Source organism: Myodes glareolus, chromosome 11, assembly GCF_982192425.1.
Source record: "Myodes glareolus chromosome 11, mMyoGla1.1, whole genome shotgun sequence".
Lineage (NCBI taxonomy): Eukaryota > Metazoa > Chordata > Mammalia > Rodentia > Cricetidae > Myodes > Myodes glareolus.
Window position 1 is genome coordinate 47,666,232 of NC_142036.1, and position 13,982 is coordinate 47,680,213.

Genomic DNA, 13,982 nt, shown 5'->3' on the forward strand with positions numbered 1-13,982 from the left:
ATCAAACTGGAGAGCAGACTGGAGCGCTTGTGAACTGGAAGGAACTTCTTATAAGAATCCACAAAGATGCTGGGCTGTGGTGGTGTGCGCCTTTAATAGCAGCACCTGGGAGGCAGAGGCAGGCAAATCTGCTGTAAGTTCTAGGACAGCCAAGAGATGTTAAAAAGAGAAACCCTGTCTTCAAACAAACAAACAAACAAACAAACAAAAAACCAAAACCAAAAAATCAGAAAGAATAATCCACAAAGTTAGTAAAGACCAACAAACAAACAAACAAAAACAAAAAACCCCAACAAACAAACAAAAACAGTGGCAGTGGGATGGAGATCAGGAATGTATTCAAGAGGCTGTAGAAGAAAAAGTATTCCTAGAGAGGTGGGAAAGATAAAATCTGTCATGAAACCTCATAAGAAGAGATATGTATGAATATAATGTTAGAATTTGTAGCTTAAGTAAGATGTGGGCAGTAACAACAGAGAACTAACTCAGTTATAGATGGCACTCAAATTACTAAACTACATAAAATCTTACGAAATAAATATATAAAATGTGAAAAGGGGCAAACAATGCTTGCAAATGAATTGACAAAAGAAGGCAAGCTTACAAAAGAGCCAATGAGAGGAGTAGCTCTGCTGACTTCACTCTGCTCTGCCCTCGATGACGAGTCAACTCTCCTTACATATGACTTTATACAGCACCCTTCTTAATAGAGACTTAGTCTTCTATACTTGCTGAAGACACTGAGTAACACCTAACTAAAATGTCTAGGTAAAATTATAATACTCTTGGGTATTAAAAATGATTATGTCTGATCCATTATCTCTGAAACACTCGACACTCAGGCAGGTTGTTAACTGAGGCTGACCTATCCGCCTTGGTGAACAAAGGAAGAGGAGAAACCGCATGAGGGAAAGTACTTTTCTCCTGGTGAAAAACAAAATGGTCACTTCCAAATCTTTTTCCTGAGATTTCTGTGTAAATGTGAATTGGAACACATAATTGGATTTCTCTAAGAAACCAATGTTAAGGTAAAGGCCTTTGAAATTACAAGAAAGTAGGATCGATTAATTAATTCTTGTTATAAATGTATTAAAATTTCTAATAATTTAAATTTACATTTGTATTTTCTAAATGTATCTTGGTTCATGTTGATATCAATAAATAACTGAATATTCTGTATTTAACAGTAAATAATTTCATTAATGCTGATTTCTGAATTACATGATTTCTGACAATTTCTTTACCCTAGTGAATTTCCTAACTTTCATTTCCTTTACCAGAGAGTAAAACAAAAACAACAGAAAATGTTTAAGCCTAAAAGAATGTGAGTAAAAGGTGTAGGATAAGTGGAAGTTGCTTAAACTCTATTTTTGTCTGAAGAGGACCAGGACAAAGGAGCTTACACATGGCACCTACTATTTCACTAATTTCAGGTCTTTAACATCATCTGTTATGCCAGCTACCATTATTAAAGATATTTTAATGTTGGACCAGGAGAACTATTATGTAACAAAGTCTTAATACCTTACTCCAATTCCTTTTCTGTTCTTGAGTCTGAGTTTTCAGGCAGAAAAATTAGGATGTTGTATAACTATTCTCTAATGTTCATTGCAGTTTAAATAAGCCAGTTTTAAGGGTTTATGAATAAAATTCTTTACTTAGACAATTATTTCTATGTGTGAATGTGCATGTATGTCTGGAGGCATACATGTTTTTTGACACAGGGTTGCTCATAAGGACCCCAAGTTCACCAAATGGGCTAAAGTGGATGGCAAGTGAGCCTTAGGGGAGTGTCTGCATCTCCTCAACACATGGTTTACAAGCACACACTAACATGCTTGGCTTTTTACGTGAGTCTTGGGAATTGAACACATATCTTCATGCTTGTACAGTAAACAGTTCCTGATGGAACTATCACCCAAAACTTAAATTATTTTTTGTTGTTTCTGTCTTCATAAAAATAACTAAGAACTATATTTCATTTAGAAAATATCAAGTACAACTTTTGGGGAGGTGGGTATGATCACAAGTATATTAACTAGAAGTGCTCAGGAGCTTAGTCTGCTGGAACTCAATGTCAAAATACAATTTCTCAGGTTATTAGAAATGGACATTGATTAGAAACTTACTCAGTGTGGGAACAACACTGCCATAGTGTTAATGCTGAATGTTCCCAAAAGGCCCAAGTGTACCCAGGGTGGCTCTGTTAGGAGATGTTATGTACCTTCCAGAGCAGAGGCCTTGTAGGATACTGTAGTCCCCAGGGACGGTATGTTTATGAGAGGATTGTGGGACTCTGGCCTCTTCCTTTTCTTCTCTGGTTCATGAGGTAAGTTGTTTGTTCTGTCACTAACTCTCGCCATGATGGGACGCCTCATTAACGGCTCAAAGTCACAGGACATAAATTAGAATTTCTTTTTAATGAAAGATAACTCGGCATGATGGTGAACACCTTTAGTCCCAGTACTCAGGAGGTAGAGGCAGGTGAATTCAAGGTCAGCCTGGTCTTCAAAGTGAGTTCCAGTCCAGTCAGGTATATACAATGAGGCTGAAACTGTTTAAAAAACCCACCACCACCATTACCACTACCACCACCACCATCAACAATAACAAAGATAAAAAACAAAAAAAGACCAGACATTTTTTTAAATAAATTATGTCAGATATTTTGTTATAGCGACTGAAAGCTAAGACAACTACATTTTCACTTTCTTTTCATAAACTTTTCCAAATACACTACAACTAAGAGAAAAAAAAAAGAAGCTAGGTAGAACAAAAAATAAATCAGAGTGATTATTTTATAATCCATGGATAAATTAGGTTATTTTTAGCTATAGAGATTTCTCAATTTATGTTATATCCTAATAAACATTTGTAAATTGAAAATATCATTAATTAAAAATATGCATTAAAATGGGGCATGGTGGCACATGCCTGTAATATTATCACCCAGGAGGCTTTTGCCGGAAAATTACAGATTGAAAAACAGCCTAGGCCACATGGTGGGATCTTACAAAGAGGGAGAAAGAAAGCATTTGCTATCTAATCTAATCTAGTATATACCACAGCTCCGCAATATGATAAATGGTTACTCTTGCTATGTGGCTGACTAGGAACTACAGCTTGCTTCTGCACTCAGCGTTATAAGACAATGTCCTGCCACATATTACTAGTTCCAAACTATCAAAATGTAAGATGTAGTTTTCTGGCCATGTAGAGTATTTTGTACCTTTATAAAGCTGGAAAATTAAGTCAGAAATGGTCTGCATGAATTTTCTACAACACATGGTTATAAGGCATTAGTTATTTCCAACTCCTAAAAGAAAAGTCATCAAAAGAACTCAGAATTGTCTTATTTTTCTGATTCAGTGCTGACAGCCCCATCTTTAGGGTAGAATTCTGGTATTTAGAATAAAAAACAGATGGCCCTTTCATATTTTTATGAAGCAAAAGCTATCAGATTATTAAGTTGATGATAGTTTAACAGAGAACAGGAGCAGAAGGAAGATTCTGATATGGGCAGTGGTGAGTAAGCACCCTCTTTTAGGAAATGGTACACTCATGCTGCATGAGTCTTTTTTGGAAGCCAAAGAAAGAAATGGCAGTACCTCGGTAATTGATGATTTCTGTACCAAGCACCGGAGTCATCTCCAGGACTGTAATGAAGGCTTTGTCCATAGATGTCAGAGGAAAAGGAGACATGCGATGTCTTCGAGCCACCTTGGTGATATCTACAGCACTGTGACCTAAACAGGAGACAATCGACTGAGAATAAGACATTGAAACACTCATCAACAAGTAAGAATGACTTTAAGCACCCAAACTTCTAATCTCTGGTTTCCTGTCAGACAGTATTTTTCTTGTTTCTGACTGTAGAACATTAAATGAAATTAAAATATGTCAAAACTTTGTGAAATTTAATGATACTGGTTAACCAATGAATGTTCACTATGGGTTAAGGGACTATTCTAGATGAACTACTAATTCCATGCCGTAGAAAGGTTCTGTTACTGGTTTTCTACAGCCACGGAAAGAAGCTTAGATAGGTCTGCTATAAAGATGAATGCTTTGCACTGGTATGGATCTTTATTGATATAAATTTAAGGCCAATTTTGTTATATGTATATTTCTGCTCTTGATTAAGGTATTGTGTTTGTGCAGCTCATTTAAAAATATGTATGATTAAGAAATACAGGTTAATAGGTAGTCATCTATAATAGTCAAGCATGAAGTAATGTTCGTTAGGTTTCCTAGATGTACAGAGATACATTTCAGTTAGACTGACAATCTTCAACACTGCAAAGATCTACGGAATATGACACTTTAAATATTTTAAGAACTTAGACTTTTCTTGACACTGAGACACATATGCTTCTGGCAGTACCAATCTACTTCAAGAAGATGATGGGTATCAAAGAGGTTCCTTATGGAGCTTGTTAGCCATTAGGGCAAGAAACTGCTCTTGCCTGGACTGTTTGATGGTATGCTGTATGAACTGGACATGCAGGACACACAGAAAAATCACTGGTGAAGTTGCCTAAAGAAGGTGAGACAGTCCTTCACGGTTCCTGCTTCATGAAAGAGTCTACCAGACATTCTGTAGGAATTAGAAGAAAGAAACTGACGAACTTTGCCATTACAAGGCAAAACAGATCTTCAAATTTCCTGCTTCATGAAAAAGTCTGTCAGACCACTTCCTAAATATAATCCCAGTAGCACAGACACTGAGAAAAACAATTAATAAATGGAACCTCTTGAAACTGAAAAGCTTCTGTAAAGCAAAGGACATGGTTAACAAGACAAAACAACAGCCTACAGAATGGAAAAAGATCTTCACCATCCCCACATTAGACAGAGGTCTGATCTTCAAAATATACAAAGAACTCAAGAAATTGGTCACCAAAAGAACATATAATCCAATAAAAAAATGGAGTACAGATCTAAACAGAGAACTCTCAACAGAGGAATCTAAAATGACTAAAAGACACTTAAGGAAATGTTAAAAATCCTTAGTCATTAGAGAAATGCAAATCAAAACAACTCTGAGATTCCATCTTACACCTGTAAGAATGGCCAATATCAAAATCACGGATAACAACTTATGCTGGAGAGGTTGTGGGGAAAAGGGAACACTCCTGCATTGCTGGTGGGAATGTAAGCTGGTACAGCCCCTTTGGATGTCAGTGTGGCGATTTTTCAGAAAATTAGGAAACAACCTTCCTCAAGACCCAGTACTACCACTTTTGGGTATATACCCAAAAGATGCTCAATCGCACCACAAGGACATGTGCTCAATTATGTTCATAGCAGCATTGTTTGTCATAGTCAGAACCTGGAAATGACCTAAATATCCCTTGACTGAAGAATGGATAAGGAAAATGTGGTACATTTACACAATGGAGTACTACATAGCAGGAAAAAATAATGACATCTTGAAAAACGCAGGCAAATGGATGGATCTAGAAAACATCATATTGAGTGAGGCAACCCAGGCCCAGAAAGACAATTATCATATGTATTCACTCATAAGAGGTTTTTAAACATAAAGCAAAGAAAACTAGCCTACAAATCACAATCCCAGAGAACCTAGACAACAATGAGGACCCTAAGAGACACATACATGGATCTAAACTACATGGGAAATAGTAAAAAGCATGATCTCCTGAGTAAATTGGGAAAAGATATTTTATTACAAATAAAATTATTAATGCAAATACTAAGATCAGAATAGACAGATCCTTCCAAAAGAAGCTGTTGTTCTGTCTTCTGTCTGAAATATGTTGGATAATTGGGGTATTGTGACCATTTTCCAACTATTAGGATAGAACTCTGATGACAATTTTGAGCTGCTGGATAACATTCCACTGGCTCGTTTCTTGACTTCCAAAATGTGAAATAAACTCTCATTTCTCTAAACCACTTTGTAATGATTATATATGTCCATTATCCAGAAAACTATAGTATCTGGTTCTTACATCTTAACTAAATTTAGTGCTTCTGCCAGAACTCCAGCAGCTGTTTAAACATGCTCACTGTGTGACTGAAAGGTACTATCCTAAAGAATTTCCAACATATGAATCAAAAGAGTCCCCCATTACACATATAAAATTGCTAATATACCCTATAACATTTACCTTATGGACAATAAAAGAAATCATAGAAATTTAAACCTGAATACTACTTTTTATTCACTATCATGGCTCAATAATTAAAAGAATATGACTTATCACTCACAGTTGAAATATAAATTTATTAATAACCTACTTTCACTGAGGTTTGAGCTCAGTCAATCAAATATCATAAAAACATATAGGCATAACCATATAATTAGAAACAACAACAAAGATAGTGACTGCTTTCTCCTATTCATTCACAGAGATATGCAGATTCCAGTTTTGATCTTTTTGTGGTACTTTATGGTACATATTATATATAATCCTATAAAAACTGTCCTTCTAAAATGTTTAGGTTTTAAGAAACTTATTATTTAGTTTTATAGGATTATTTGTTGAACACTACAACAGAATAAAAATGTTTTAGACAGCAAATTTGATTATCCCTGATAACACAATCAATTAACACTTATTTATCAAAGTATACTTTACAAACCAGATACAGGTAAGGAGTTGGAATATGCAAAGTAATCTGTACCTGGTCATGAAGAGCATTATGAAGGGAAAACATATAGTTAAGTGAAAGCATGGTGAACTGTGTGGTGGGTCTTTAACTTCAGACTTTGGTTGGTAGTTCTTCTTCTTCTTCTTCTTCTTCTTCTTCTTCTTCTTCTTCTTCTTCTTCTTCTTCTTCTTCTTCTTCTTCTTCTTCTTCCTTTCTCTCTCTCTCTCTCTCTCTCTCTCTCTCTCTCTCTCTCTGTCTCTCTCTCGTAAGTTACAGTGTAGGCATCTACTACCCATGAAAGCTCTCCAACTTTGAAAATATTTTTGCATCATTTATAACTTCTTCTGGCACTGATTCTTCTTCATCTTATGATATGTGTATTTAGTATCTGTCCTACCATTGTTAGTAGATCATAAACATGAAAGCACAGCTTATATCTTATTAATTCCTATACCCTATGCCACTTTTAGAATACTGCATCTATTAAATACTTGAGAAAAGAATGAAAGCCAAATCCTTAAACAAAGTTCAAACTTGGATACAAAGGGAAAAACAGTGCCTTCTGCTGATATTTTACTTCTCAAAGAACTGGATATTTAAAAAATGATTACAGACCCTTCCATGGCCTGCAAGACCTCTTGGTGCCTGAGCCACCTTTCCTAGATAAGTGTAGTTACCACTTGTCTTAGGGTACTATTGCTGTGACAAATGACCACGACCAAAACGCAAGTTGGGGAGAAAAGGGCTTATCTGAATAACACTTCATCATTGCTGTTCATCATGGAGGAATTCAGGACAGGAATTCAAACAGGGCAGGATCCCCAAGGTATGAGCTGATGCAGAGGCCATGGAGGGGAGCTGCTTATTTGTTGGGCTTCATAAGGCCTAGGCATGAGGCCCAGTGTAACTTCCTATGCCTAGCTTGAGTTTGGAGACCAGTCTTCAGCCATGACTTCTGCATATGAGTGACTCAGCACAGCATGAACTAAACCCGTCTCTGCCCAGTCCCTGCTAATGTGGCAGAATATTATTGGCCCTTATTCCTTACTCCACCTCGCCTCATCCCAAGATTCCCACCCCCTATCACAACCTATGTAAGTCCCTGCCTAATAAAAAGAAACGAGACCCTGCTTTCACAGACCCCCCAACTCGGTGTGTGTGTTTCTCTCAGGTGGTGGCCAGGGGGAGGTCTGGGTTATTGACACTCAACATTCTGCTCAGCCCCAGGGAAAGTCTGGCAGGTCTGTCACCCCCACCCTCTGCCCACTCTTTCTGTCAGAGAACCTGGCACTTATGGACTAACATCCCATGGCTGCTCAGCCTACCTTCTTATAGAACCCAGGACCAGCAGGTCAGTGATGGCACCACCCAACATGGGCTGGGCTGGGCACTCCCCCATTGATCACTAAATGAGAAAATGCCTTATGGCTGATCTCAAGGAGGCATAGCGTTCCTTCTCTGATGACCAGCTTGTGTCAAGATGACCCACAAAACCACTCAGCACACTACCCCTTATCCAAGAAGCCTCTTTTTACAGCAAATGGAAGAAAATGATAACTGAACAGAACTGGCACAATGCAGATACAACTCACTGTGGGAAGCCCTGACACAATGTATTTATGGCTAAGGGAACGTCACAGAAGAGGGTGGAAAAATTTTAAGAGCCAGAATACCAGGAAGTCTGCAGTAAAACAGTTGTTCTAAAATGACTGTATACACAGGACTGGAACAATGGTAATATCAAGATACATTAACATGAAAGGGGAAAAATTTCACACAGGTTTCCCCCCCCCCCAACAAAAATCCTCAGGCATGACTGCTGGGAGAATAATTAACCTCTCCCAAGGAAGTATAAGGCCCCTTATTGGTTTCTCCACACAAAGGGGTCTGCCTTGAAACTATATATATATACATATATATACAAAAAACAAATATGGACTCAGCAGGTTGTGTTTACATATTTTGCACAAACACTTTTACAGATAACTAGGAAATTCACTCAGAGACAAGAAATTACAGCAGATACTTTGGCAGAAGCTGGTGACTTGATTTTAGCTTCCTTATACTGCCCAGAAGCATGGGCCTCATGAGAGGTCAGTGGGCTGGGCCCATGGATGTAAATTAATAATCAAGAAAACCCTCTACAGACATACCCACAGAATATTTATTGAACTTATCATAGTAAAGTACTTGGTGATATATCATTATCACTGACAATAAGCAGGTGGGTTAACTAATTTAGCAAAAGAAAATTACAGATTACCTTAGGACATGAGATCTATTAGTGGGAACCAAGGACAAAACTGGAGGGGAGAGTGTAGACAAGATTCTCCCTACTAGTAGCACCCTGGATTGAGCTAAGAGTGGTAGCTTCAATTACCTGTCATCTCATTCATAAAATTTCTCAGCAATTTGTGTAATTTTCTGAAGATCTACAGAGTTCAATTTATTCTAAGGTGGCCACAATTATATTTTTTTCTAATCTACTTTTAGATAGGTAAAATTTAACGGATTTCTTTTGTATTTTTAAGTTCTGGCTGGGTAGGATAGTGACCATGTTAGTTAAGAATTGTTCCTTGGCAAGTGCTGAAAATCCTGTTGAGATTTCCTATCAGCCATGAAACAGTTATATTCACTGAAATGACTGTATAGGTACTTTCACACACAAGCACACACAAACATGCAAATAAAACAAATAAATTTGTAAGAATGGTAAGAATTTACTGAGGGCTGTCAATTAAAGACATAGATAAATAGCAAAGGTAATGTCTCTGATATAAGAAGGCTTCTAACAGAGCACAGATCTTACAAAGAAGCTTTCAGATTATATAACTACAGTAGCAACAAAATATTCATGCAGGTTCTTCTTGATTAAATCAAAACCTTAGGAAGAAATCCTGTTATTCATGACAATCAGTAAGAGTTTCCTAAACTAGTAAGTATAAATCAGTACTCTTGGATATACTGACAATTTCAAGGAAGAGTCTTGTTTTGTCCTTGTTTATACCATAGTTTTTGCATCACCTAATGTTGAGGCAGGATCCCCTGTGTTTCTATTTTCAGTATCTTTTGGAATAGCAGATAATCTGGCGAGTTGTCTAGGAAATGTTAACAAACACAGACAATAATAACATATACATTCAATTAAAACAGTTGGGGTCTTGGGTATGTTGAAGAATGGGGGGCTCAGAGGTGGCAAGCATTTAATCTTTCAAATAAATCTAATCAAAAAAAGTTAGCTTAGAAATTCAAGGGAAACACAGTGGCAGAATTCACACACTCTGTATTACATAGCATTTAATTCATACACTCAGTATTACAGAGCATTTAATTAATTAATTACTTAATTAATTTCCTGACCTGATCAGTTTCCCTTCCCTCCCTTCTCTCCACCCAGTCCCTTCCCTCACCCCCCCCCCCCCCAATCCACTCCTTCTCTTCTCTCTTCAGAAAAGAGCAGGCCTCCTATGTATATCAGCCATCCATGGCATATCAAGTTGCAGTAAGACTGATGACAACTTATGCTAGAGAGGTTGTGGGGAAAACGGAACACTCCTGCATTGCTGGTGGGAGTGCAAACTGATACAGCCCCTTTGGATATCAATATGGCGATTTCTCAGAAAATTAGGAAATAACCTTCCTCAAGACCCAGCAATACCACGTTTGGGTATATACCCAAAGGTTGTTCAATCATGCCACAAGGACATGTGGTCAACTATGTTCATAGCAGCATTGTTTGTCATAGCCAGAACCTGGAAATGACCTAAATTGACCAAAGAGTGGATAAGGAAAATGTGGTACATTTACACAATGGAGTACTACACAGCAGAAAAAAATAATGACATCTTGAAAAATGCAGGCAAATGGATGGATCTAAAAAACATCATATTGAGTGAGATAACCGAGGCCTAGAAGACAATTATTATATCTACTAACTCATAAGTGGTTTTTAGACATAAAGCAAAGAAAACCAGCTTACAAATCGCAATCCCAGAGAACCTAGACAACAATGAAGACCCTAAGAGAGACATACAAGGATCTAATCTACATGGGAAGTAGAAAAAGACAAGATCTCCTGAGTAAATTGGGAGCATGGGGACCATGGGAGAGAGTAGAAAGGAAGGGGAGAGGCAGGAAGGGGAGCAGAGAAAAATGTGTAGCTTAATGAAATCAATAAAAATTAAAACAAAATATATAAGAAAAAAAGTCTGGATGAGACAACCTAGTTGGAGGAAAGGTTACCCAAACCAGGAAATAGTCACAGACAGTCCCTACTTCCTGTGTTAGGAGCCCCACAAGAAGCTCAAGAAACACAACTGTGTTATATATGCAGATGGCCTAGGTCTGCCTTATGCAAGCTCTCTGGTTCAGTCTCTGTGAGCCCCCTATGAGCCCAGGCTAGTTGAATCTATGGATTTTCTTGTATCCCTGGCCTCTCTAGCTCCTGTAAGAGGGGAAAGCCTCCCTCTCTTAGGCAGGATTCTCTGAGCTCCAATTAATGTTTGGCTGTGGGTGTCTGTATCTGTTTCCATCAGCTTCTGGGTGAGAAGCCTCTCTGATGACAACTGAGGTAGGCAACAATCTATGAGTATAGTAGAATAAACGGGGAATCATTTCATTGCTTTTTTTTTTTTTTGTCATGTTTGGTTCTGTCCTAGGTCTCTGGGCTGTCTAGGCTTTGGGTTCTGGCCCTCCAAGCAATGTCAGGGTGGATTCCCTTTCATGGTACAGGTCTCAAGCTGGACCAGTCATTGGTTTACCACTCCCATAATTTTTGCACCACCTTTACCCCAGCATATCTGGTAGACAGGGCAAATTATAGGTTTAAGTGGCTGGATTGGAGTCTCAATCCCTCCACTGGAAGTCTAGAAAACATACATTGAGGAAATTCTGAAAATCACAAATCTGGGTAAGTGAATAGGCAATACAGGGCATCTTAAAAATGAGATTTTAATTTCTGATGTTGTTTTGAATTTCATGACTTTATAAGTTTTCTACATGAATATTCAAGGTAATGCATATCACAGCATTACTGACATAGAAAACATGGATGAAAATACTGCTTATTTTCTAGGGCTGAATAACAAATACTAAAGGAAAACAGTCGTGGGAGGCCTATGCATCAATTACATAATACAACGCACTGTTGTCACAAAATGTCAGCTCTGTAACTTACATGAATGATTCACTATCATTCATAGGATTCAATTTCAATTCTTTTTTTTAATTTATTTATTTATTAAGTATACTGTGTACACCTGCAGGCCAGAAGAGGGCACCCAGATCTCATTACAGATGGTTTTGAGCCACCATGTGGTTGATAGGAATTGAACTCAGGACCTCTGGAAGAGCAGCCAGTGCTCTTAACCTCTGAGCCATCTCTCCAGTTCACAATTTCAATTCTTTATGATAGTATATATATTTTTCTTTCTTCTTTTTCAGCTTCCCACTCATTGCTGCATTGCTTATAAAACTGGCAATACTGCGGATAAGTAAACACACAGTATCATTTTATATTTTCTTGCTGTAGTATGAAATGTTCTATCAGCCTAGAATAATTTTTCTCTCATTATTTTGTTTGCTTGTTTGTTTCCATGGGAAATTACTATTCTTCCCTCACAAAGTTTTTTCAATAAAGAAAGAACATAGGGAAAAAGATCTTAGAGCAAGCCTGCAAGGCTCCTTTTTACTAAACCTGGCACAAAGTTATGGCAAAAATCAAAAGATTTATTTAATTAAATGAAAATAATTCATGGGCAGTAATGTAAATAAATAAATTATTTAAGAATTCTTTCTCATTAACAAACTTCCAACTGATAAAGTAAGTGGAATTAGAAAAACCTGTTTTGGCAATCATTATGCTAATAACTGCTTCAGACAAAAATCAATAAGAGATACTAAAACTAGAAGGGAAAAGCCTCACGAAGAACAAGGTATTTATACAGGTTAAAATATATCTCCATGAGGCACTTATAAAATACAAAGTCAAAATATTACTACTATCTAGTGATCCAAAGTAGTAGTGATGAACAAATTTACATAAAGGCCTCACTGACATGATTGATATATTGTGAGGGACACAACATCTTATTTGAAGTATTCTCAACAAATTACATAGCAATTAAATCACTTTGAAACATCAGAAAAATTAAAATTAAAGGTCATTATATAAAATAACTGACCTATGGTCTTCAAAAATATTGAGGCCATGAGAGACAAAGAAAAACATGAGTAATTGTTCTAGTTTAAAGGAGTCTAAAGGGACATCATTGTGAAATGTAATGCATGAGTCTGGGTTGAATCCCAGATCAGAACAAAAGAATTATTCTTTCCCCATTTGTTATAAAGAACATTATTAGAAAAACTGGCAAAATTTAATTGGAATCAGATTATATAATAGTATTATGGTACTGTTAATTTCTTGATTTTCATAATTGTACTGAGGTTATGTAAGAGAATGTCTTATTTCTTCCCACCAACCTCATTTTACCCCTACTTCAAATGCACGCTGAAGTAGGGACTAAAGAGGCATCATGTCTGAATTTTATTCACATGTAATTTGGTAAAGCATGTGCATATTAGCATGCATAGATAAATGTGGTAACACTTAACTGTGGCAAAATATCGATATCTGGAGGGTCTGGATGAAAAGCATGCAGAAATTCATTATGATATTCTTGTAACATTTTCTTGAGTAGTACCTCTGTTAGGAAGCAAAAAATGTCCACACATCTTCCCTGTACTTAGAGGTACTACAAAACATTCTCTTAGTGTTTTATTTGAATATTGCATTAAGAAAAAACCCTCCATTTTATATTTATTTATATGTGTCTTTTCCTAACTATATTTTCAGGAAGAAAAATTGTTTTACAATCAAGATGCTGTGCATATAGCATAATATAGTCAAGGACCAAAGATGTTGAACACATAGTATAGCCTAGGACCAAAGATGCTGTGGCGATAGCATAGTCTAGGACCAAAGATGATGTGAGGATAGTATAGCCTAGGACCAAAAATGCTGTGGGGATAATATAGCCTAGGACCAAAGATGCTGATGAGTACATAGCATAGTCTAGGACTAAAAATGCTGTGGGGATAGTATAGCCTAGGACCAAAGATGCTGATGAGTACATAGCATAGTCTAGGACTAAAAATGCTGTGGGGATAGTATAGCCTAGGACCAAAGATGCTGTGAAGATAGCATAGTCTAGGACCAAAGATAATGTGGGGATAGTATAGCCTAGGACCAAAGATGCTGTGAAGATAGCATAGTCTAGGACCAAAGATAATGTGGGGATAGTATAGCCTAGGACCAAAGATGCTGTGAAGATAGCATAGTCTAGGACCAAAGATAATGTGGGGAT

The 13,982-nt window shown here is 37.1% G+C and overlaps 1 protein-coding gene across 15 annotated transcripts in view; it reads right to left on the reverse strand.

The window, feature by feature from the left end:
- Gphn (gephyrin) overlaps positions 1 to 13,982 on the reverse strand; it is a 351,833-nt gene that overhangs the window by 82,715 nt on the left and 255,136 nt on the right. For all 15 annotated transcript variants that reach the window (XM_087911715.1, XM_087911713.1, XM_087911716.1 and 12 more), the window contains one exon: positions 3,609 to 3,746. In XM_087911715.1, the coding sequence (XP_087767841.1) occupies positions 3,609 to 3,746 (138 nt within the window). The remainder of the gene's footprint in view (positions 1 to 3,608; positions 3,747 to 13,982) is intronic.